The sequence below is a fragment of the Plodia interpunctella genome, chromosome Z (genome assembly GCF_027563975.2).
Source record: "Plodia interpunctella isolate USDA-ARS_2022_Savannah chromosome Z, ilPloInte3.2, whole genome shotgun sequence".
NCBI lineage: Eukaryota > Metazoa > Arthropoda > Insecta > Lepidoptera > Pyralidae > Plodia > Plodia interpunctella.
Window position 1 is genome coordinate 3,208,115 of NC_071324.2, and position 27,916 is coordinate 3,236,030.

Sequence of the window (27,916 nt, forward strand, 5' to 3'; positions counted from 1 at the left end):
ATTATCAGGCGAAATTTCCTTATATAATTCATATCATAATTATGTAACTTGCAAATTTGAAGTCTTGCTTATACGGTAATAGTACATAATATATTTCTTGTATAATAAAGTCCTTTCCAATTTTAAACGTAACATAGGTACTATACTTAATTTTATTCTTTAGGACGTCTTCTTCTGTGATGTGACCCCACCGAGTATAGTCTCGTTTCATGTGTTTCTGGTTCAGGTGGACCCTGGACACTCTCTATGGTAGAGGATAGAGGAATAAACTGAGAAACTCTCAGAGATGAGACAGACTGACGCTATGTATGTGGTTCCCGTATCTCCTCCTGGATGTCGTACGAGGCGATTAATGGCTTTAAGCTTTGGCAGCAGATAGGGAACAACAGCTCGGCTCCCGGCGAAGGAATTCCTCAACGGTTTACTGCTGCATGATTTTTGTATCAATGAAATAAGATCTCTCTGATAACAATAAAAGCTCGTATCAAAAATGATATCTTCGTTGAATAATTTCACAGTTCTGATATACCAATATATTTCGGCTCTAAATCGAAAAGAAATGTTTAATATTCAGTAAATCGATCTAAGGCAGTTTATTTATGCGGCCAGAGATTAATTAAACCCAGAGAGGACACGGGGCATTAACATAAGACATGGTGTGCGCATTTGCGGGAGCCGTGTGGGCGCGACATCGCGTGAGAGTGCGAACCATTTCGAGTTCCGTGGCCGTCCTCACTATACTATATACCTAAGTAGACTATTACTTACATCACCTTACTTGTACACTACCTATACTCTTATTCCACTTATAACAAAATAACTTTATTTACATTTCTTTCCACCCCGCGACTTCGTTTAAGTGGGAATCTTAGGATAAAAAGTACTGTTGCAGTTCCAATTAAAAAAATCATACAGGAAAACCCAAAACTGGGATTAATCTTAATCTAAAACTAGTGACGAAAACAATAAAAGGCTATGAAGTGGGCCAAGACAAGACACGTGGCCGCTACCAGACAAAAAGGCGCGCTAAATAAACAATGAACTGATGATATATCAACAAAAGCAATTACGATCGTGGCCGGCGGCGACCGCCGATTTACTGGCAACACCACTCGTTATGCTCGCTCACAACAAATATTATTTAGAGTCGGCTCTTTTATTTGGCAACATTGGCTCGTCTCTGATAATGAGAAACTGAAAATTATTTTGCGTTTTGAGTTTTGGGCAGCTTTGTCCTACTAATGTATGTGTGTATGTTTATTACTGTTTCATGCATATTTTGCTGGACGGATGGTTATGAAATTTGGTATACGGTTATATATATAAACCTGGAATAACACATGGATACTATTTATCCTAACATTCCCATGGGAGCGAAGCCCCGGGGCGCAGCTAGTTGTAAATATACCTATCTAATATTTTGCGTACGGACTCATCAGATTCACCAAAAAAGGTAAGTACAATATTTAATCTAACATATGAACGTGTTATCGGTCACATTCTTGGTTACGATGCTCCGAAGCCCGGAGTCCATTTAAGGGTCACACACTAGGGCCTGCTCAAATTTTTATGAATTTCATTTATTTCTTCTTGAAATAAAATAATTAAAATGTGAGGTGTCGTTAGTATGCGAGGATTAATCCCCATAAAATTAGCTTCAAGAGAGGATTTCTTCAAAACACAGTACGACGCGTGTAAGAAGAAGTCGCAAGCAAAAGCTAGTAGCAGATAAAATAAATTCACCTTTAGCTACTATAGCTAGAAGGTGCTAACAATAAAATATGACTAGCACTTAAGCCTGAGCTGATATTTATGTGGATTTCAAGATAAACACAATATTAATAAATTAACATCACGGGAAGCAATATAATTGTGTAACCAGAAGTTATTATTACTTAGCTTGAGGCGTAAGCACAGATTAAATATAAATTGTACATCAATGACCACATAACTGATAAACTATCGTTATAAAATTATATTTATTAAAATACTTATTAAGAATTAAATAAGATTGTGTTGAAGTTAGCGTCATGTCATATTCATTAAAATATCGCGGCCACTCACCAGCCTATTTATTCACAGATTTTGAAGGGAAACTTTGTCTGGATATATTATGTATTTATTTATGTCATAATATTTTTTTCAAAAATTAATAATTACGAAATTCCATATCAATTTTATGCTAAATATATTATTTTTATCCATCATTGCCACAAATATTTGTTACTTTATTTGATTGTTACAAGATAGGAATAAAATGTTCACTGGCGAGATTCAATGGGACACGACTACCAGGCGCCATTTACGTCGAACGCGGAGATAACCTCAAAAATCTAAGTTTTGTTTTATATCGAAACTCCGTAAATTAATAACATGAATTTAACTTAATATTTTAAATTATTTGATGAGGAACAGGGCTCCATATGACAGTGGGTATTCTCCTATGTTTCACAGAACTTAGTGTAATAATTTTTTAACGAGTAATGTTACCAATATCGTAAAGTTTCACGTCGCATCCAAATAATTCCAGTTATCACAATCAAAATAAATGACAAATGAAGGTTCAGTGTTGCAAGTCATCTTGCCGGTGTATTTTTTAGGCTGGCAACATTCCCGGTGCCGCTTTGTTGAGCCACACTCGGCCGACAGATTTTCAATAAAACCTCTCATAGGGACATTGCCCTCTTTTTTTCCTTTTGTAAATCAAAAGTGAGTACTCATACACCTGTTGCGAAGAATCTTTAGTGTATTTATGCTAATAGGAAAGATAATATAGATAATGTACACTCCAATATAATTTATGATAGGTGTGACGGATGATCTGATATTACTAGTATACATCCTACAGGATGGATGGATATTTGTATTAGCCTGTTACGCAAAAATTGCAGGTTATGTTTTGACACAGAATTTATTAAGAACTTATTAAGGGTTTAAACAACACAAGTGCTATATATCTAATAGTTATCTGCTTTTGTATAAAAGAGGTAGGTACGACATGCAAGTTTAAGAAGTAAATTGTAATAAGAGGTTGGCGTAGATGAGGAGGAAGGAGGTCTATGCCCCGCAGTGGGTCACGTAGGGCGGCAGTTGAATTAAAAAAATGAATATTTAAATATGTACCTACAATATCTCAAGCGTTTTATCTTATTTGATGTTCTTGCTCGTCAAAATCACCGCACTTATTTCGTGTAGGTACTTAGTAATAAAAAGATTTATCGAATGAAGTTTCCCTTTCCTAATGCTACCTGCCACACACAGTGACTCGTTGAGTTGACATTTCATCAAACTCCGAGCAAACCCTGATAGTTATCGGATTCAATCGTCGACTGGCTACGTCGAAACAAAAAAGAACATCGATCAGATATGGGCCTATATCAATTCCAAATTTTCCAACATGGTATCCATGTCTGGGCACAAAAAGGCCGGCGAAGCGTCCGAGGCTGTCGATACTGCATCATCACGCCGCCACACAAGAGGCCAGGTCACAGGTCAGCCGAACACTGGACCGCCTACCCTGCTTACATTCCTCGCCACATACCAATTATAACCCCGCCATGTAGCGAACAACAAAAAGACGCAGACTCTCACTATCGCACATTACAATTGAAATCGGCCGGGTGTTCCAACTTCACGGATGACTTGGAAAATGATGACTATGGATATTTCTAAAACGTCGAAGGTTAATTGGACGTAGGCAGACGTATAGTAAAAGAATTAACGTCGGCCAGCTAAACGATGATGTGTGTAGACGTCGACGTGGTTATATTTATAAACATTATTTATTTTTTTACATACCAAAACATAGGTCACGATATAGTCAAACGCTTAAAACTGTGTACTAAATTCATGCTTACATTTTTAAAATTATATATTAATTAAGCAATAACCAAAAAAGAACTTACAGAAGTAAATATAATATACGTAAAGCAGTGAGGAGAAATTATTAATTAAAAATAAATAGCAAGTAAGTATAGCACGGACTTATTATAAAGGTTTCATTAAAAAAATAATTAGCAAAACTCAAAATATTGTCAACAAATGACCGAAAAAGTAATCAAGATAAGCTAAATAAAATCGGATACAAAACCTAAAGCTTTCAATGTCAGAAAAGGGAAAAACACAGTTTTCCCTATTATGCAAAACGTTCAAGACACACATTTTTCACTGTTGTAACTGGCTCTTACTTGAATTTTATTAATTCGCGCATATACTATATTTGAATACATCATGGAAAGAACGAAGAAGAACCAACCAGAAGCAGAAGACTTAATAATATTTACATCGCGTTTCATTGGCACTGCGCAAATGTGCACACCTATGCCTACTGCACTTGCCGGTCTCTCACGAAGCCGGGATGACGATCGAGACCTGTCTTGGTTCCAGCTGAAAATCAGTTCCTTGGCTCGATACCTTGGCACCATGCTGAGCTGGTCGCCATTTCGGCTGGCATATTGTATTCAATCTATACAGTTTGTACATATTTAAGTCAAGAGGAAATGTCGCCAGCCTTCGGGAACTTTATCGCACGACGACGGCGATTTAGTATCAATTTAAAAAAATAATAATGTAGTTTTATTATTTAGTTTTAATTTTTAATTTTAACGTTACTTTATATTGTAAACTTTTATTCTTATCGGAATTATTTATAAATCGAATTCCGCAAATAAATCGATGACTAAAGGGATATTATCGTTATAAAGATTCCTCTTTTCTTTACCTTTAAGTGTTAATGTTTAATGTTTGGATTTTGTGTTTTCCGAATAAATGATTTCTTTCTTTCTCTCTAACAAATGATACAGCATCTCACAGTGCACCATATTTTACTTTCATTTACTTAGCGTAGTTCTACTTGCAATAGATTCTAGTCTCTCAGGAAGCAGGGGGTGGAGCTCGAGATATAACATTGTAGCAGATGTCCCCCCTAACAAGCTCACATCCACTCTCACATCGCACTCACTTGGCGTAGTCCTGTTTGCAATACACCTGGCGGTCCCTCAGGAAGCAAGAGGGGTGGCGGTCGAGCTGCACTGCGCAGACGCAGCAGCGCAGGCAGCCGGTATGCCACGCCCCGCCCCCCACCTCCAGCAAGAAGCGGTCCGCGATCGCCTCGCCGCACGCGCAGCAAGTGCGGTGCTCCGTCTGGAAAAATTGTGAAAATTATCTAGTAAATTTATCTTTTAGGTAGTACTTTAAAATCATGTATCATATGATAAAGCTTCTGATTGCGATCTGTAAAGACCTGTTTCTATTTGTCGTCAAGTTACTATTTGCTATATTATCTCTCTCTCTCTGTCAATAGTTTTAGGTTTGCTACCGCCTCTAAAAGCGCAAATGGAGCAGAAACGACGGTACAATTCTTATTGCAGCGTTTTCTCCAAAGACGTCAATTTACTCATGCCGAAGTTGTACACAATAGAAATTAATGACAAGGTTACATTTCACTAAATTTGCGGAATTTTTGATTTCTATCGGGATTAGTGCAAGAGAAATGACAACATAAAGTATTTTTTCATGGATACTGCTCGGGTAAAACCATAATAAATAGGCGACTTTATTAATATAAATATTATTAATATTACCCGAGCTTTTTTTCTCACTACTGAAGGTTTCTCCTACCTCTATGCCAGATTTCATCAAAATCGACGTAGTAGTTTTTGAATTTATCCATTACGAGTACAAATTTATTATATTACTTATACAAATCTTTTCTGTTTATAATATTATTATGGTATAATAATAATAATAAATATATTTCCTGTATAGTTTAGTTACATTTTCCGTACCCCATTTTTAATAATATTATGTATCTCTGAAATCGTATTTCATTCAAGATTTTTCACTGCCTAACACAATACAAGCTTTCGTTTTATAATTTACACGCAACTCCGGAACGAGCGACACTGTCATAATTGTCCGTACAAAGCAGTACAATAAATTAATTACAATGTTGAACGCAACAAATAATGTAATTACGATGATAATAAGTGTCGCGGGCGACATGTGTCGTGCCGTAGATGCGGGCGACGCGACTCTGTTGCGGGGGTGTCTCCAGGGTGACGTTACACGACACGAGAGATGTGCGAGCTAAGCTATACCTTCAGATTATCGGAGATATTTGGTTCGTGGGTAGTCGTGACTCGGACTGTTCCGAAGAAATAACTGAGAACAAGGATATTTCCTTGTTCTCAGTTATTTCTTCAAAGGAACAATAATGTTGTCACAATAGTTCCTTCCAAAGCAACATAGGTTCACGTGTTAATGTTGTAAATTTTTCTACCAAATAGTTACACTGCATTATTTCGCTGTACTGATGAAATTATGAAGAAGCGTGAAGAGAGAAAACTACTGAAATTGGTCTTTATAGGTAATTTATAGGTCTGTTTTGACTGGCTGAATCAGTGATTTGTGCTTGAAAAGTAATATTGCTCGTGGTTAACCTCTGAGCAGGATGAATTGAATAAAAATTGATTTTCCACTTAGATTTGCAGTAGATTTTCCAACGGATAACATCGGATGCTAAGAAGAGCTTTAAAACTAAACAACCCTATTGGTTTAAATCAGATATATCTTTGAACGTAGCTTAGCTAAAGTATGGAACTGTAGCCTTACTATGCGGGGAGTGTCGCCTTAATCTAATAGAGCTGTTGCATAAACAAACACCCTTTGATTTGGTGTAAAGATTTAAATCCAGTTTAGAATCCCGATTGTAAGTACAAGTGCTAATATTGACACTTTAAAATCTTATCGATCTGTTAGTTTCAAAGAACTTTTTGTAGTTTAAGTTATAAACGATGTTATAGTTTTGGGATTACGGGGTCTATGTCTTTCTCCGTCGCACTCCCTCATCTGAGTAAACTCCCTCTAAAGTCCTAATACTGTCTGGATCATTTATGATAGCATACATAATAGCATTAATATAATACATGAAAAGTGATTCGTAAACATCTGATTTTATATGCATGGGAAAAATACATTCAACAATAGAATATTATATATTATGGGTAGACGAGTTCAGGCACCAGGCACCGGGTTAATTTTAAATTAAAAATGCTTTAAATTCACACGGTCATTATTTATTGCATATTTTTAATTAGTTACACAGTGAACTATAGTTTAAAATATACTGATCAGTATTGTGGCGGTGGTGGTGTAATGGTTAAGATTAAGGATTAAGCCAGTGGACCGAAAGGTCCCAGGTTCGAATCCTACTCGTGCCACATGAGTTTGTATCAGATTGGTATCTGACTGAATCATGTATAGTAGTTTTCATCGACTACCACTTGCTTTCTACCCTCAGCCATGAGGAATACGACTATGACAGTGATTAGTAGTCGAAGACTTTAATAGCTGATAGGCAACTAAGTATAGTATTCCGAGAGGGTTGACGTCAGGCGAGCGGCGGCCGGTTGTAAATAAAGTCAAGTCGTCAAATAATGTGTGTTTTTTGACAAAGGAAGGTCTAAGAATAAGCTCAGATGAGGAAACGTCGACTGGTGCGTTGCGAATTTACAGAATTAAATATAACTCATAATTATTCTCACTGAAATACGTTATTTCGACATGACTAAGATTCTACGATGATAATATTTCAAATTGATGTAAGAACTCTTCTCTTGTTCGCGTGCCATAAAAATATAAAATTTACGCGCTGTGTTTTAGGCACAGTTGTGTGGATCACTATGGGAGTTGGTCCACAAAAAACGAAGGTTCTTAAACACGGCGGTACACATCGTATAAATTAAAATCGTCCGTGGACAAAAGGCCCAAGGCCCAATTGATATCTACAATCTTTCCAAACACGTGCCCATATTACAGTAGTCGACAAACTACAGGCTTAAGATGAAAATCTTGATCTACCATACCTTGACAGCTCAGAAGCTATACTTTTAAAGCCTGTTACTATAATAGACTCTATTCTATCGACATAATGGCTACTTAATATGCTGACTGAGGTGATTAGATACACATTTAGGACACGTGACAACAATAGAGATAAAGATAATTATATATAGTTTGTTATCCAAAGAAAATTTGTAGTAAATTTGCGAAAACCATCATATCATTTTATTATGGTACCTATTCTAATGAAAACTGCATTCTAGAATGTAACAGTTGCACAAAATTTTATTTTAAAAAATCGTCTGGATTACGTACGTAGTACGTACCTATGTATTCGGAAATCTTGTTTCGATTATTACATATTTTAATCTTCAACTACCTATGATTTTTACGGGTTTTCCATAAAATTAAAAAATAACATTATCTTATTTGTTTTATCGATAGGGTTTTCTTAATATTTCTTCTCCACATCGCACTGTTTCAGACATCACCATTTTACTTCTTGGATATGCCACATGACCAAATAGATCTTTGTAAATTATATTTATCATGAAAATATACATAATTATATAACAAAAGAAATAAACTGATAAAAACAAATTATTAAAATAAAAAATGTACTAATTTATATATACATACCTTCTCAATGTAACGTGAAATCTTTAGTACCAAAACAAATCACAAAATAGATGACTTTTCCTGTTTACTGTTATTGAGGTCATATTTTTTATCTTTCCACAAAACAGCCTACGATTTGGTTAAGTATTCATTAATTTTAAATGAGTCTTTGATATTTTCATACTTTATTTTACCCATGTGATAATATTATATTAATTCGTAAAAGTGATTCAAAAGTCATTTGTCATTCAGTCATACATTGAAAGTATTAAGAAGTTAATTATCTAGCAGCTCTTTCCGACTTGGCTCTGGTAAAACCATAATAAAAAGTAACCTATATTACATTTGAATGTTTCGTCCATTTCTATGTTAAATCTCATCAAAATCGGTCCAGTCGCTTTTGTTTTTATAAATTACAAACAAAAAAAAAACAAAAAACAAACCATTTCTCTTTTTATATTAGTATGGATAATGCAAAAAAGGAACTAACTATTAAAAATTTTGAAGTGATATCGATCATCAAAATAGATTATTTGCCAGTCCTCCACTGATTTATCAAAGGTTTATAAACAGATTTGTCGTTGCAAACATGTTTCATAAGTACACCATAAAAGTGCGTATTATTTACCGAGCATCAGTTATGATTGTAGGGTGCCTAACCCAATAATATCGGTGTCGTTATTGTGACAGGTCTGCTGCGCCAGCGCAGCCACACCCGGCCCATAATAATCACAATACAACATTAACTTTAGCAACGCTCCGACACCCTAAAACAAATTCACAACGTTTTGTAAGCAATAAATATGTTACCAGCCGCCCCTCCGCAGTTGTGGAGCCCTTCCACACAACCCTAAATAATAACCACACTATATGTCAAGCTTCTGATAGCAGAAACGTTCTACGAACAAAAGGCTACCCATAAAAATTTTTCGTAACAAATTTCTTAAGGGCCCATCGACCACAATAGAACCCCTGTCGCCATTGTCGTGGATGACTTCAGCTGACTGATACATGTTTTTCTAAATTTTTTTCTGCCAAACCGTAGATGTAGCTACTCGTGTATAATAATGTTGTTTGAGTATATTTAACGCGTCATTTAGAAGGGACTGTTTGCTCTGCTTTTTCGACGAAATTATGCAAATGTGATACTCTTTTTGTCGTCTCCGAGTCAGCTCAAGTCAGCTCATATATGAGCTGACTTGATACAGTTAAATATTCAGTATTAGTTTAATTCCCTATCGTCTCTCAAAAAGCTTAGATTACTTTGTGTATCGCAAAGCGCAACGTGGTAGCTATAAATTTACTAGTTTAATCATCTTTTCAGAAAAAAAAATCATATTGTCGATCACAAAGGGCACAAAGCTCAGAATATTAACTCGAGTCAATAAGTAACAAATCGGAATTGAGTTTGGCACAATCAGCCACGGGTGTCGGCGTGACGGGCGTGACACAGTTCCGAGCCGGACGCATTGTCAGCATTCGGACTATTGTCAGGACATTGCAGGATACAGCAGAAGGTGGCATCACGGCGCCTGCCTACGCCATTGTCATAGGCTTACGTTTGCAAATCCGATTTATATTTGAATATAATTGACTTTCGGCCTCGTATCAGGTACGGAGAGCTTGTATCTCTTTGTGTACGGCTGATCTCAATGGCATTTTTATCGGCTGAACATGATAAATGTATTTGGGAGATTAACTCCGGTGGGTGGGTGCGCTTTGGAGTATCTTCGATGGGCGCGCTTAGCTATTCAAATGTTTCAAAGAATGTTATTCGGTGTTCGTAAAGTATGCGTGAAGTGTGAAGCGATCCTTTATTTTTATTCCGATCGCCAGCCACAATACGTTTTCCATAAATAATGTTCTCTCAACAGATTAATTTATAGTCGGACATTTGTTACGAGTCAGCATCTTAGTGTTCGATTCGAGAATATGAATCGATGTTGTTGGAAGGGGAATATTTTTGTGCAAAATGGAAACTGTTTTCTTATTTCCATAACAGTACTCAATTTGCGTCCCTCCAGTTGAAATTTCTTCAGCCGCTTTGTGTTCAGGAAGAATCAATTTTTCGGCGGCGGCGGGGTGAAGTCACTCGTAAATTGTTAGCGATTTATTCAAAATATTTGTCTCAACAACTCTTTAGCCGATCGAAGCCGCAGTGGGTAAAACCAACCTTGAGTTTATTCTTATTTGTTTTCGCGGTGATCGGTGAAGGGTCGAAGTTTGCTGGCAGTTTTTCATCGATCATCGATTGTGTGTTTAAAGGTGGGCTGACAAAAAATCATTGGAAATAAATTGTGTATAGATGTGTACGGAGTGTCTGCGGTGTGTCGGACACAATGAGCGCCGAGAATAGCGCTGCGGGGGCCGCAGGATAAAGGAGAGAGTTTCACACCATTCACAATCGCACTCCAGTTTTTGTGGTTCCGTATCGACGAAGCTACATCGGAAACCTTATAAAATATCGAAAAATAATGTTTCCTTTGTGTAATATGAATGAGCGGATATAATATGTGTAATAAATTTGCGGCTATGTAAGGAAATCGTCAATTTCCGATTTCATTTACCTAAACTGTTGGAAGTAAGTTACCTATACATAATAAAAAGCTGCAAAAAGCCAGTCAGCCAGAGAGAGAAGAATATATTATTATTATTATGTTGTTTTTCCTTTTGGGATTTACGATCACATAGTTCGGTCCTCTGAGAGGCTTACGTAGGGATGTAGATCCAACACATATAGGAGCCCTTATTAAACTCTAAACAAAGTCCGATACTATATAATACTACATTAACGATTACATTATGAAAATAATATTATCTTTAACCATATATATTTATTACTTCATTTAGAGAACATACTAATCAAAGGCGACTCACTCTTAGATCTTTTATTTGATGTGGGTCACAGCCAAGGCTGCATCAGTCATAGATCGAATGGTACCTCCAAGCACGCAGATGCAAATAGCTCTACTATCTGTGACCCATCTCTTAATAGACCGTTTCGACGAATTCTGTCTACTGTTTGTCTACATTAATCTCAAAAACACAACATTTTGTGCTTTATATATTTAAAATAAAAGCAATTTGTGTCAAATGTGACAAAAAATTGTATTGTTTGTATGTTGTTTAAATAGGTATGTAATAATATATTCAAAGAGCAAAAGTCTAAGAATTTAAGTTACTTTTATAAAAACTTCCACGTTTCAAATTATTCTCATAATTTTTCAGATTAAAAATCAAAAGCTGCGTAATTCATAAAAAGAATATATTTTTGTAAATTACACAGGCGAAAATGTTATCGACGCTCAAACATAAAACACCTATAGAGAACCTCCCCTCTTGCTGTTACAACTTTACGACACGATCAAAATGTCCTTATCTAACCTAGTACGTTACGTAACCGTAGTACGGTACGGTCGGCAGCGGGGCGGGACGGGGCGGGGAGGGGCGTGGCTACCGTCGTGACGTCACGTCCGTCGGTGTTGCGACGTATACGCACATGACGTCACGGTGTGTGTTAACTTGGGGTGAATATTTTCAGGTTTTGTGAACTGCCAGTGTATCGGGCGTGATGTGCCAAAATATGTTTTCAATTCAGTAGTCGAAATTGTGTAACATATTACTGAAACGACGATATTGTAAAAAAATATAATAATCAATTATAGTAAAAAATCATATCAGATAGTTAACAAAGATCTACTTTATTTTTCAAAACTAAATCGAAAGCAACACAGCTTAATAAGTCCTAATGTATTATAATTATGTATCCCATTACAAAATAATGAATTCCAATAGGTTATTTAAAACAAGAATAAAGAAAAAAATTCGACAGTTCTCGATCGAGTTCTCATTCTAGTTATCAGTTCCCCAATATCGGCGATCAGTGTGATCGTAGTCAAAACATATTAAGCTATAAACAGCCCATAAAGAACCCGAAACAAGCGCCTGGCCATAATAAGTATAATAACGAACAATTAGGAGCTATAAGAACTGTTCCCTGCCCCCCGCTGCGCCCCACCTCATTACCATCCTACTCTATTTTATTGCATATTGGAAAAAAAATATAATTGTTCTTTCACATGTTCTTATTTTAAAATTATATTATTATTTGTAATAATTTTCTATAAAATAAAAATATCTCTCTGACCTTTATTTATTGCAGATAAAAAATTAATAAGTGATGATAACAAAGCCCCTGAATTTTCTCCAAATTGCGATTTTGTCTTGCGTGTATATATAATTATATATTGATGCAATTCATTCTTTTTTTTTTCTACGAAAGTGTAAATACATAACTATGACATTTAATTTTTTTTTACATGTTAATTTGCCTATACCTAACCACCGTATAGTTATATCCCATCGAAATAATCAGTCACACTTTATTGTTTAGTAATCACCCACTGAATTTAAAATTGCAATAATTAATTACTTTATTAAAGTCTCGGCAAAATTTACATCGCATCAGTGGATTGTTTATCTTGCAAAATAAAATCGTCAGACTCGATATACCTACTCTATTACCTATATCTCAACTGATGCTAATATAAAAGCCGAAAGGAGTTTATTTGTCATCTCTTTTACTCTACAGGAGGAGGATAGATTAGGTACTTAGCTGACGCGCGCGTAGTGTTATTTTTCATACAAAATTCTATCTTGACGTTTGATTTTTTTCAAAGTAGCCATATTTAATCTAACTATATTCATAGCAATTTCATAAAAAAAAATATATATTGCAGTATAAACGTGACCAACAGACTTTCACATTCACAATATTAAGTACCTACATATAGTGTGAAAGTATGGATTTATTCGTGTGGAACATCAAATTGGCGATAAGCACCTATTAATTCCAAGATTGTCATAAAGGTACTTTTCTGAAATGCGCCCTCATTTGTCTCTAATTCCTCTGAACTGGTATAAACTGGACAAATCCGGAAAGTTTCGGCTCGCGTCCGCAGCCGGGCGGCACATTACAACTGTCATATAACTCACATGTTAATAGGAGCGGCTCTCCTTGTGCCAACTATTAAATACTATTCACATTTTACGATAATGCCCAACAAACTCTTATTGACGTATAAATTCTGAGTTTTTTTCTTACCAAACAGCTCAAGGCGCCAGTTGTTTCTCAATATTAATAAAGCTAGTTCTGTTTTCGGGTTTAATTATGTCCAGAGAGATTCGATATCGTCGAATGACTGGAAAGTAGTAAATTAAACGGCCGGCGAGCCCCTTTTAATATTCATAGCGTTTTCAAACAAAATTTTAAACTAATTAAAAGTTGTGTTAATATTCGGTGGGTTTGAGCGGCCGCTGCAGGCTGTTTCATTTATTTGCGTTTGAGGTACGCGACAGGAATACCTTACGATACCAACGCGCGCAATATATTACCGACCAATGAAATATGGTGAGCTTACAGTCGATAATCGGTGTTACACTTGGCAGTCTCATGATTGGTATCTTAATTTAAGAGCACCATGGAATCGACATGTGATGTTGATGTCGTATCGTAAGAGGATGTCATATCAGCTGATAGGCAACAGCGTGAACAAGGGCAGACGTCGGACACGTGGCCGGTCTTAAAATTACAGAACGCAATTGAGAGATCTTCAAACGACCATTGTTTATGGAGATTTAACGATGAAATTCCAGAAAATAACTTATCTATATTAGTCTAGTTAAAGGCTTGATAATGTTCGTATTATATAAATTAAGAAAGAATGAAGTACTTATATGATATATAGTACATATGGATAATACAAGATAGATAGAAGACAATATATATATAATTTACAAGTAGATAAAACATAAACAAAAACAATATAACAATTATGTTTAATTTGTATAATTTTTAAGCGTTTTTCTTACATGTACAAAAGTTATTTTTATTTTATTAAGTATTAGAAAATTAAAACTAAAGTATATTAGAAACTCAAATTAATTCATATTTTTGATATCAGATATATATCAGATACTCTAATTTAACCTAAATTAGAGTATCTGATATATAATCTGAGTACATTGTTTAATAAAATTATTTAGTATTGTTTTTATGAACCTATTACGCAATGTTAATACCTATTTATATATTTTTTAATTTAAGTAAGTACAATTTACTTCTTTGTGGACAGTCCAATTTTACAAGACAAATAACTTTCAAATTACAGTAATATACTGACTCATGTAACCTATTCAGCCTTCTGTTAAGAAGTGGTCGTCATGAGGAAATATTACTTAAGCAAAGAAAAAGGAAGGCCTAGGACGAGATGGTCGGACCACATCAAAAAGTTCGACAATGGATAGGAGTGCGTGGAAGAAGTTAGGGGAGGCTTTTGCCCAGCAGTGGGACTCAAACAGCTAATAATAAAAAATAGCTAAGGTATGTTAACCACCCGTTGCCATAGTGTGCAACTTAAAGCCATTGTTCGTGCTATGGAAGATTTGACACCAAATGTATGTACTGCTAGCATGACAGTGTAATAATCCCTATTAAAAACATTGGTATTACTTAAGTATGTCATTCTGTTTGGCGCCACTACCATGCAATATCTCGTAAATGTTGTCCTCTTGATCCTCAGCGGGGGTTCTTCACACTCCCGCGTGCGCCGGCGCACACCTGCCATTCATGCTGCAACTGCCAAACACATTTTTAAATTTTCGGCACAAACTTTTATCGTCGCCTGAGGAACTTTGTATGCATTAAATGTGTGAAAATTTCATGCCACACGAACGTGACTTTACACACATGTAACTCAATTGAGACGATTTGGGATACACCATCGGATTTTAAAGACTGGTAGGATATTAGCGGAACTAAGTACTCAGTTATAATTAAAGTTTCGAAAAATATGTTGCCAGTATTGCTAGAAATAAGTAAATAACGCCAATAAAATGGCAATAAAATCTTTAAAAGCGAGATTCACATTCAACAATAAAACGCATAATAAGTCTTTGAGCATTTATTTGTACCTGCCTATCTGTGAAAATATAATTTCTAATTCTGATTTTAATTTGTTTTCCCTTCTCTCAAAACTTGAAATTATTTATTTTCTTCTTTTATGGATTGGAATTTTTCATTCACATTTTTTTAAATTGTTTATTTTAAATTTATTCGAAATACAAACCGTTTCTTATAATTATATTTTTAATATAGTGTCGGCAGGTAATTCGATAATGGATGTTTTTTCTTCATTAATAAAATATGGTGCATTGGTTATTGTACAATATGAATAAATTTAATTCGTTCAAAAAGTTAATTTAAAAATACAATACTTATGTATAATTGACTATATCTAAAAATATACCAATACAATAAAATTAAGAAACTTATGATATCTCATATTCAAATGCAGCAAAGGCTAGAAATGTCACCTGCTCAGTCCCATGGACAAAAAGACAGGTACATAATTGCTCATTTTATATATAATGGTAAATTCTATATAATATATTGTTTTATATAACTACTACTTAATATTAATTTAATTGTTTTAAGAAAATCAATTATGTTTTCTTCAATTAAGTATTTTTGTTATAATATAATATTTTAATGTTATTACAATTCTACCGAAATAAATCTAACTACCTAGAGACACTTGGAAATAAATTACACAATTACTGAAAAAAAAAATACTGAAAGTGGGCATTAATCTCGCTAAAATTTATTTTGTAACCAATTTATTTGTGAATTATTATTAATATAATAATAATTAATATTATAATTATTCCCACCGATATTATATTTTTTAATATATACTTATACAAATAAACAAACAACCAATAAAAGTAATACCTAGATTTTTTTATTATTTTTTGTATTATTATTAAATTAATACATTATAAAAAAACGCCATTGTTTCAAAGGTGTAACAACATGAGTAAACATGTATTGAGCTACACCAAGCAGACCTTGCGTCATAAAGGAGCCGCTTGTGGAGCAAAACAACGGAGACAAATGAGTTGATATAGCAAATTTTCCAAATAACATGAACCAACTGACGCTATTTGTCTACGAGAGTGTAGCGTAGCTGGTCTGGACGCGCCCAGGGCCAAATACGCGTTAGGTGCCCTCCAAATAAAGAATATAAATTATTATTATATAATATAATATTGAATTTCAATGACTACAGTTATTACTTTGATTTTAGTTACAACTAAGATTTCAATTTTGTGAGAAATATTTAACAAATTTCTTAAAAATAAATAATAATCGAAATACCTAATAAAATGGTTCCATAGCTGATTGACAGACAATACATAGATGAAAACTAGGAGCAAAAGATTAGTTGATCACTGAGAAATGTAGGGGAACATTAAGAAGACTTCCTGAATAACGGAATTTTTACTCCCTTAAGAAGTTGTATGGCAAAGTCATGTTTTATATTCCTTGGGTTAGGGCCCCTGTATTTCGCCCCGTATAACACATACGCCGATAGCTACGCCCCTGCAGAGTAACCAGCCGCCAAACGAAAGCCAACACCTGAAAGAATTGACTCAAGTGTCTCAACACGCTGTACATACACAACAGGCTGATACCCTAATTTGAGACGTATTAGTTTAATTGTAGAGTTGTAATTAAATTGGCAAGCTGATCACGTTGTTACGTTTTGGATAGTTAGGTGACAGTGACAGTAATATAGATGTCAAAGCCGCAAGCGCACATTATTTGTTTTTCTCACGTATTATCTGCCGATCAAACTAGATATCGACCTACATTCTTATTCAAAATTAAAAAAAAATGTTAAACCGATTTAAAAAATATATTTCACCATTAGAAAGGTACATTACCAAGATTGCTATAGGCAATTATCTCAAAATTCCAGGAGCGTTATTCAGGAGCGAAGCCCCGGGCAACATCTAGTTAATAAGATGATGTTTTAATTCAATGATAAATCTCTAAGTACTTAAATGTACTATTTTATTATTCCGTTATGTCGTAAAAACTGTTTGAAGGCTGGAGCCTAGTATTTTTAATACAGGTGACGTCATAGCTGAAGATTGATTCAATAAATAATACATCTCGATCCGCAAGTCCACCACAAAAGTGATCTATCGCTTTTGTTAATGGCTGTATCGGGACAAAAAACACTACAAGATATAAAAATGTGCTCAGTATCATATTTCTGTTGGCAGTTTTTTTCAATAACTTTATAATAAGTTTTATTTGAATGGTTTTCCTCTGCAGTGCCTTACCGAAGATTAGGCGTCAGATTAGAAGTAAGATTTCTGTCCATCGCCTAGCTCTTTTATATCCATTCACTTATGTTTCTGAGCCTCTACAGGGTCTACCTGAAGGTCGATGTAGCGAAGAGATAGCAGAAGAACCGGTGGTGATGTAATGGATAAGACGCCCGCCTGGATCGAAAGGTCCCTGCTCCGAATACTGAGTTTGTATACCAATCTGACTCATGTATAGTTTCAATAGTATAGTTTCAATGTATAGTTTCAATGTATAGTTTCTGACTCATGTATATGTTTTCATCGACCGCCGCTTGCTTCCGGTGAAGGAAAACATCGTGAGGAAACCTGCACACTGGTTGATTATTATTAACTTGTGTGTGAAATGGAGAAGGCAATGGTCAAACCACTCCATTAATAATGCCAAGAAAGTTGTTGTGTGTGTTTCATTCCACATAATGACTACGACCCTCAGCCATGAGGAATACGACTGAGAAGAAGAGAGACCTGTAGGTCATTTTCCTTCTCTTAAAATGTTGCCAATAATTTTAATTAATTTTTTTTTGGTCTATAGGTACGTATATGCTGTTGCATTTCAAATTTAATCAAAATCGGCCCGAAGGCGTTTTAGCCGTAAAAGATATATAGGTACTTAGAAGTATATCGATATACTTCCATACTTAATTATTTAACAATATGAAGCAAATACGTAACTAGCATATTGTACATATATTTATTTGTAAATAAAAATGGCTATTTTATAAATCGTATCACATCTATTACAAGAAACTAGTTACATCGCTACATCTGCTGCGCGCGCGACAGTCGGTAATAATTCTATAATCACAAAGCATCCACACAAACGCCTATATCCGCGGCTGTACCGAAATTGATAAATTACAGCCAGGACACAGGTAATCTCCGAGGAATGACCACTTATCTCCGGATTACAACTCTGCCCGCCTAACTAATGACACTAAAGTAAATATGAATCAAATTTTAAAAAGTAACAAACGCGATGCACAGCTTTTGGAAGCTGGATTAGGTGAGTGTGATCTTGTATTACATTAAAGCGATTGAACCATTTGTGTATACAGGTATTTTTAATACATATATTTATTGTAAAACATATGTGTACAGCGAAGCGGTGGTGGTGTAATGGTTAAGATGCCCGCTTGTGGATCGAAAGGTGCGAGGTCCGAATCCTACTCGTGCCACTTAAGTTTGTATACAAATCTGACTCATGTATAGTAGTTTTCATCCACCACCACTTGCTTCCGGTGAAGGAAAACATCGTGAGGAAACCTGCACACTGGTTGATTGTTAACTTGTGTGTGAAATGGAGAAGGCAATGACAAACCACTCCATTACTAATGCCAAGAAAGTTGTTTTGTGTGTTTAATTCCACGTAATGACCACGGCCCTCAGCCATGAGAAGAAGAAGAGAATTGTACTCATACAAATAGTATGAAGTCCGCTATACCTTACCACTAAGGTTTACGAGTACAATGTCTGTACATAGGGGATATTGTACAAATATAAATATGGGTCTTATGTGTTTATGTAATAGAAGCCAAAACATTTTTTTATAATTTTTATCTGTCTGTTTGTTCGCGCATCATGCAAATACTGCTACTTTATGTAATTGGACGCATAGCGGATGGTGTAACATAGCGAATGGTCTAACTAAAAATCTGGTATAGTTTTTGTCGCGATTACTATATTAATTAATAGATCGTATAGCGAGCGCGACCGTGCAGTTCCATTGAGCTAAAGACAAAAGTGAATACTTACATATAATAAATAAGTTACTTATAGAGGTAAACTAATTAACCTTTATAACTAACCTTCTATAGTATAGGAAGAAGAAGAACAAATTAACAAATTCATGAGTTGAAAACTAAAAAAGAAATAGGATTGGTCGCTGAGTCAGTAAGCCGTAGAGCAACACGCATTATTTATACCGGGACGGTAAATCATATGTGCCGCTTCATTGTTGCAACTTGTAAAGGACCACGGTATTTTTATCGCAGCGAAAATTCCGCAGCTGAACTTGATCCGGTCCAATTCAGTTGTTAAAATGCGTTTAACACATTAAATATAAAATCTCCGTACTTAATATATACCAATAGGTTAAAAATTAATTTTTTAAACTAAAATGAATATCCTTATCCGACCATATCCTTGCAAATTGTAAAACAAAGTCCTCTACCGCGTCTGTCTGTCTGTTTGTTCGCGATAAACTCAAAATCTACTGCACGGATATTCATGCGGTTGGGAGATGAGCGTAAGCATATTATATATATGTATAAATGTATATATGGGGACAAATTCATGTAAGTGTGTGGTGGTTTATTGGAATAAACGATTAAAACAAGTTATTTTTTTGTCAACGCACAGACGGACGGACATCACAGACACCGAATAAAACATATCGACCAACATCACAATCGAGAGCACTATTAATTTTATCGAGAGACGGTCGTCCATCTGTTTGATGAAATATTAATAGGGTTGGATTCCTGGAGTCTATCTATGGCACAAGCGGGGCTGGATTTAGAGGGCTAGCGGCCCTGGGCCACGTAGGAGGATAGGCCCCCTAAAACATTTTAATAGCCTTTTTTTTAGCTTCTAAAAATAATATTCGAAGAAAAGGAATTGAAGGGCAGCTTCGATAGCTGGTATAGTCTCAACCACGTTCGATAAAGCTAAATTAATAATTACTAACGGACCAGCCCGGCTTCGCACCGCTCTGGCCACGTGGTCCGACTTGTAAAACCATAATACATTATACACCTTAACCTTCCTCAGGAACCACACTATCTAATGGTGAAAACTGTACAAAAATCCGTCCTGTATTTTTTGAGCTTACCGCATACATAAATAAAGACAGGGAGGACCTATTTTTCTAACATGTAACGTTACCTGATTTTTATAATATTCAGGATTGAAAAAATATTGTATCCATACTGCCGGGCTCTATCTCTTATGAAGGCCCTTGGGCAGTAGCCGTGTCTCCCGTCCCTGGCCTTGTGCCTGAGTGTTAGGTTAGTTTAGAGTATTAATCATTTGAGGTTGAAGTACATTGTCCGCGCGCGGTGTGGCGCGAAGGTGATCAATAGTTTTACGATGCGTGCAAGTGCGATGTATGGTCGGCTGCAAGTCTTTACACTCTTTTGAACCTTATTCTTTAGGAATCCAACATTCGATACTTTCGTTGTAAAACTTTTGCAGCCGACTGTACAGTCGACACGGGATAATACAGATCGGCAGATTTTTCAAAATTTAACTAAGCACGTTAATTATAAAAGCCATTTACTTTGACATACCCAAAAAATACCGAGATTGTAAGATTTAAAATAAAATAAAAATAACATAAATTCTTGATGCATAATTTACATCACTATACGATGGGATCTTTAATATACTCAGCTAGAATAATATATTTTCACAACATAACAATATAATTAATATATATTAATTGACTTCTGCAACATAACTACTTAAATACTAATTAATATAATAGAATTGACTTCAAACCCAAGGGTGGTAACACACCACACCAAACGTTTGGTCGGTGGCGCGACCCACGTGTTCCTATGTTCACCCGCACCTAAACGCGCCGATTTGTTAAACATAGGTGTTAAATGTTTCCAACGAATTGCCATCCGTCTCTGTCCAAACACTCCTCAGGCTTTGTTATGACACATATGGTCAACGTTGCGGCAATCACCATACATTGCTTATTTTGCCTTGAGTTAAAACACAGCACACTTCAAAACTACGCATTGTATATCGCGTTTGGCTCAAAATGCGGCACGCTACTTGGACGCGTCGAAAACAGGCGCGGATCCAGCCCTTGAAAAGAGGTTGAACGAAATAATGTTTGGTTTAATTGGTAATAAAATTTAAGTAAGTAGATAGTCCAGGTGGATGGGAGAGCGCCCCATAGAACTTCTCTTGCGATCTTGCGATAGTTGTACTCAAACAACTTTCGCAACTCGATGAGAGACATAAAATGTATTTTTACAATTGTTAAAACCCACTTATCAGTATTGTGCAATGTGCACCATGTCCATGTGTAAGTGCCAGTGCCCCAATATTGGGGGAAAATAAAATGAGTTTAATGATACATAACAATAACAATATTGAAATCTGACTGTCAAAAGTGACAAATATGATATGAAAAGTATCCACTTTTCATATCAAATTGGGTTTTAAAACGTCAATATTTTCTGAATTACTTGTACCTAAGTATAGCCAAGCGTATCACGCTTAGTCCTTCGTGGTATCTATATGTATTTTTTTATGCTTACATTTTATTGTGACTTGCCAAGTCAATTCAAGCGTGTGGGCAGGCCCATCGTGCCCACAACTTTGGATCCGCGCTTGGTCGGAAACAATACGCTATATAGTTGTTAGTTTTTGTTCGCAATCAATCTTTATAAATTATAGTTGACCGCGGGGTAATTAAACAACGCATGCTTTTTTTTTACCTGACTGTGAATTCGAATTCGTGTTATGACTCGTTCTATGGCATTATTTATGGCCTCATATACTGCCCTCTCGAAAGTAATAAGTTGGATTGAGACAAATGTTCAGGAATTCAGAGCAGTTCTTTATTGACTACCTAGGTTTATCTATATACTCACATACAATAAAACTGTAAATGGGCTATGTCTGTATGTACATAGGATATTTTAAAGAACAGCAATAATGCGGTCTTTATTGGCTAATAGAACCCATAACATTTTTTTTTAATTTTTTGTCTGCCTGTCTGACTGTCGTCTGTATGTTTGTTCGCGCATCACGCAAAAACTACTAGATGGAATTGGATGCGGTTCGCGCGCATGGTCTAACTTAAAATCTGGTATAGGTTTCATCACGATGCGTTGCACCCGTGATATTGACAATAATACGAGTAAGTTAACTGAGCAGACGCAAGAAAAAAACGCGGGAGAAGCCGCGGTCAAAAGTTAGTACTTCAATAAATGTGTTATTTAAAGGTTGAATTACAATACATTTAAGCTTGTTTTCTCCACACAGCCATCATTTGTTTAAAAATGCGTGGTTAGTCCGTCGATTGTTTTTGTTTTACCTCTCAACGCGATAACATCTCACAATATCATTTCTATTGTCACTAATTACAAGCAACATTTGTGCAATGCTTTTTGTTATCTAATAAAAGATTAGCCTTTTGTACCTGTGAATGAATACGAAGAAGAATCCTATAGGTCTTAGTTAAATTCATGTACTTAATAGACAATTTATGTATGATCAAATAGTAAATTTTTAAAATTACCGAAAATACAGCGATGTCATTTTCGGGGCTTCACTCCCGTGGGATTTTCGGGATAAAAGTACCCTATAACTTTTTATCCCGAAAAACATTCCAGTTTATATTCTACCCGACCTCGGTGGCGCAGTGGTAAAGTGCCTCTTCACCGAGAGGTCCCGGGTTCGATCCCCGGTCGGGTCATGATGGAAAATGATCTTTTTCTGATTGGCTTGGGTCTTGGATGTTTATCTATATATGTATTTGTTATAAAATATAGTATCGTTGAGTTAGTATCCCATAACACAAGTCTCGAACTTATCTGGTGCTAGCTCAATCTGTGTGATTTGTCCTAATATACTTACTTACACACCCATGTACCCAGACAGATTGTGCGTGACTACATACACACACACATACATCCTCACAAACTTTCGCATTTATAATATTACTAGGATAGGATATAATATATATTATATAGTATTTTAACGGTATACAGTTTTTGTAGTTTTGATATTGGCACAATAAATAGTGTGTGCCCTCCGTGCCCTCCGTTACAAGCAAAGATAAAATTAAGTATATTTATTTTATCTATGGTTACAGGTTACATTTATGAATTTTGACGAAGTGTCAAAGGTGACCTATTAAATTGGTCCTACTATAATAATGACATTTTATCTATGGTTACAAGGTTACATTTATGAATTTTGACGAAGTGTCAAAGGTGACCTATTAAATTGGTCCTACTATAATAATAACATTTTATCTATGGTTACAAGGTTACATTTGTGAATTTTGACGAAGTGTCAAAGGTGACCTATTAAATTGGTCCTACTATAATAATGACATTTTATCTATGGTTACAAGGTTACATTTATGAATTTTGACGAAGTGTCAAAGGTGACCTATTAAATTGGTCCTACTATAATAATGACATTTTATCTATGGTTACAAGGTTACATTTGTGAATTTTGACGAAGTGTCAAAGGTGACCTATTAAATTGGTCCTACTATAATAATGACATTTTATCTATGGTTACAAGGTTACATTTATGAATTTTGACGAAGTGTCAAAGGTGACCTATTAAATTGGTCCTACTATAATAATGACATTTTATCTATGGTTACAAGGCTACATTTATGAATTTTGACGAAGTGTCAAAGGTGACCTATTAAATTGGTCCTACTATAATAATGACATTTTATCTATGGTTACAAGGTTACATTTGTGAATTTTGACGAAGTGTCAAAGGTGACCTATTAAATTGGTCCTACTATAATAATGACATTTTATCTATGGTTACAAGGTTACATTTATGAATTTTGACGAAGTGTCAAAGGTGACCTATTAAATTGGTCCTACTATAATAATGACATTTTATCTATGGTCACAAGGTTACATTTATGAATTTTGACCAAGTGTCAAAGGTGACCTATTAAATTTGTCCTACTATAATAATGACTTTCGGCCAAATATCTATCTACTTATTCAAAAGTCAATCTACTTATTTATTTCTTATCCCATCTAATGGTTTACCAATGGTTTACCGATTATATGTACGTGAGAGTGAGTGTATATACGTGAGATCGCTGGTTTGGTGTGAGTAACTCTATAGAAACAGGTAGGTACTTATTTAATAACGTTAAATTACACTAACACTAGTGTCAGCGTGAGGTTAATATATAAGTCTGTGTCAGATTTTATTCAAATCGACTAAAGGCATCTGACATGACTTTTACGACTATCCACCGCGTCTAAATTGGGCTGTAAACGTAAAATACTTAAAAAATGATTTTAAACTTTGATATGGATGGATAAAAAGATCCGTTTAGAAACATGAATATTAAAAGGTTATTTCAAGAATTATTAATTAATTGAGTAAGAAAAACTAAACTAAATGTTTCATTCATACGTTAATAAAAATCAAGATTCACATAAGAAATGTACAATAAAACAAAAATGAAAGAAATATGTTAAAATCCTCGAATGTTAAACCACGAGCGGCAAATTAATTAAAATTATTTATGCATCCTCATCAAATGCCAATACTTAAATAAAATAAATTGCAGTTCACAATGGCCGAGCTACTTGATCAAGTAAACTAGCGAGTGATAGACAAATGTAGCAAAGTCAGGTTATTATAAACCAGGTTTAATTGACAAAAACTTAAATTTAAAAAGAATTGAAACAGAAAATTTATAAAAACCAAAAATGAAACGGAAATTTCATTTTAAAAAATTATGTATTCTTTAGAATTTTTTACATTTCGAATTATATCATTATGAAATTCCGTTAAAAATCAGACATTTTGTGATTAATTACTTTGAATTAATTTTAATAAACTTTATATGTCTATAACCTTAAATTTGTATCAATAGAATCGAACGAAGAAATATATTTTTTTTATATTTGAACTTGATTAAGGCTACAAATTCGATTAAATTGTTAACTAACACAGTCTGAACTAGATAAAGATTGAATGACGGAATCGACTGTGAGGCAAATATAAAATATTTTTCGAATCAAAGCCCTGTCAGTGCCTTTTTTTCTTTGCTCTTTATAATGACCTCTGAGAGGACAATTGATTAGTGAGATGCTCGTTCACGCATCAACACGTATAACTGGGAGGCGGGCTTATTAAAAAATACAGGCCAAGTGTGAAACAGGATTGGGGTTTGGTTCCGTGGAGTTCTATTTTGAAATTTCACAGATCGGAACAAGATCCATTTTTTCCGTTATTGATTTTTTACTACTATCTTCACCTTTGGTTGCTGAAATCGACCGCAATTAAATTAAAAAGGTTCCTAAATCTGACCTAAACGACCAAGAAGTTGATCGAGAAAACGCTTAGATGAAAGAAATTCGTTTGCTTTCTTTAGTGCCATTAGTCTGTCTATTCTTAGTTGATAGTCAGACTAATGGCACACATATCATCCTTAACCTTCTGCCAGGCCCGGGCTGAAACCGCAAGTAATCTGTTACACTTGTTTAAAGATACAATAGAATAGCAACTGAATAATAATGACACTGTGCTAGACGCTATTCTCGTCAATGGTATTCATATTAGTGAGGGAAGGCAGTGGTACACGTCTTACTAATAATCCCCCACGGACCCCTACCACTGGAAACAGGCCACGTCATCGTGCACAATACGACGGCCGACATCGCACGACGCGTCTACCTCGCCCTTGTTTATTCAATAAACAACCCAAACCTCGGCCAACTCGTCTGCTGTCATCTCCAGGGCTTTGTTCTTTTTTATCGGCCGTCTTGGCCCCGGTAGCGAGTTCCCAAGGTAGGTGACAGGGTGTGAGTGATTTGCCCGTATCAAAATAAAATCATATGTTTAACCTGTATCTATTCGGAAATATACATAGAACGCTATAATAATGCCTTTAGAATACATACCAATTTCGTTTATAAAGGCATTTAAATATATACTAAAAATTATATAAACAAATAACCCTGCAAAATATGTAAATTGCTCATTCAAAGAAACCGTGTGATGAAAAAGTTATGGTGTAACAAACCGAAAAAGACTAGGTTTATAAAAAAATTGCAAATACAGACACTTATATATATGTCCAAAAAAATTGAAAAATTAAAAAAAAACTGCGTTTTTATTTGATTTTACAAAATTTGCTCCCTCCTTTGGGAGTTACGATGGCATATACATCTAACAACTACTTACATTTTATATAACACCCCTGTTTGCGTCGGGGGTTAACAAGACCGCTCAGCAACACGTAAACGGGCGTCACGAGGCGGGTGGCATCGCTTTGCCCATTTGAACCCGTCGAGCTGGCCAAGGAAGACATTCGCACCTGATACATGCCTCCCATTAATATCGGCATTGAGCTCTGCCCGCGCCGCGGGATTCCTCGCCCGGCCTTTAAATAACATATTAGCACCAAATAAAGATACTACAGACGGAAACAGTTGATAAAATAATTGACGACGCACGCCGACGCTTTTTCATGTTTTGACAAAGCGTGTTGCGGGGTTTTTTTTGTCAATTTCATCAAAACATTTTTTTCATAAAAATTGAAACAATTTCTAGTTTTTTGCTAATTGAAAATAAAGTATTGATGCGTAGGATTTGTGTTTGAAGAAGCAGAAATAAACGAAACTTGATTCGAAATTGATTAGGACACCGGCCTGTAACGTTGAACCACATCGTGCTATATGTAGACATAATACGTATAGGATAACCATTATGAATCTTATCCGTGTATCAGTCCATCAAAACAGATCGGTTGATATACACTGAACTGATTAAAACACTATAACTATCGCATAATGAAAATAACTTTATTTAATATAAAGTTACATTGTGTAGACGTAATATATCGGTTAAATTAAAGCAGTAACACATCTCTCGTTACATTATTTTGTAATATTGCTCTATAGCCGCCGGCACATTCGTCCAATAAGTTTTGGTAAATCGAATCGTAACGAATCGCCGCCGATGACAGACGACGATTTATCGAGAGCACCCGATTCTACAGTAATCGGATTTGAATCGGCCCGCGACGAGGATTACCTGCGCTGTAGGATGCATGGCGGCAGACTCAGTTACATTGACTATTGAAAGGTTCCGATTTCTCTCCCTGGGTCATCTAGGTGCTAGGTCCTATTTCCATGGGTCCGATGATGAGTAAGTTATGACAACACATCAAAAGAAAAGGCTTCTTAAAACTACCCTTTCTCATAATGGCCTCACATAAAGTTAGATATTTTAAATATCACACTATCCAATATCAATATCCTTTTTATAAATTAAAAAAAAACATCAACATTATGTCGCAGTAAATACTAAAACTGAACTGGCAATAAAATAAAATTAACAAGTAAATAAAAATGGAATCAGCATGGTTACATTACTATTAAATTACTTGATTTGTTGTGTGACAGTTCCAGAAAAATGTTTATTTTCAAAATATTATTGAGATGTAAATGTCCTGAAATCGAGCGAAAATTGAACCTGTCAATCCTAGACAGTG

The 27,916-nt window shown here is 35.3% G+C and overlaps 1 protein-coding gene across 1 annotated transcript in view; it reads right to left on the minus strand.

Moving 5' to 3' along the window:
• Awh (Arrowhead) overlaps window positions 1-27,916 on the minus strand; it is a 40,805-nt gene that overhangs the window by 8,754 nt on the left and 4,135 nt on the right. Inside the window, exon 2 of the mRNA XM_053768615.1 lies at window positions 4,961-5,142. Coding sequence (XP_053624590.1) covers window positions 4,961-5,142 — 182 coding nt within the window. The remainder of the gene's footprint in view (window positions 1-4,960; window positions 5,143-27,916) is intronic.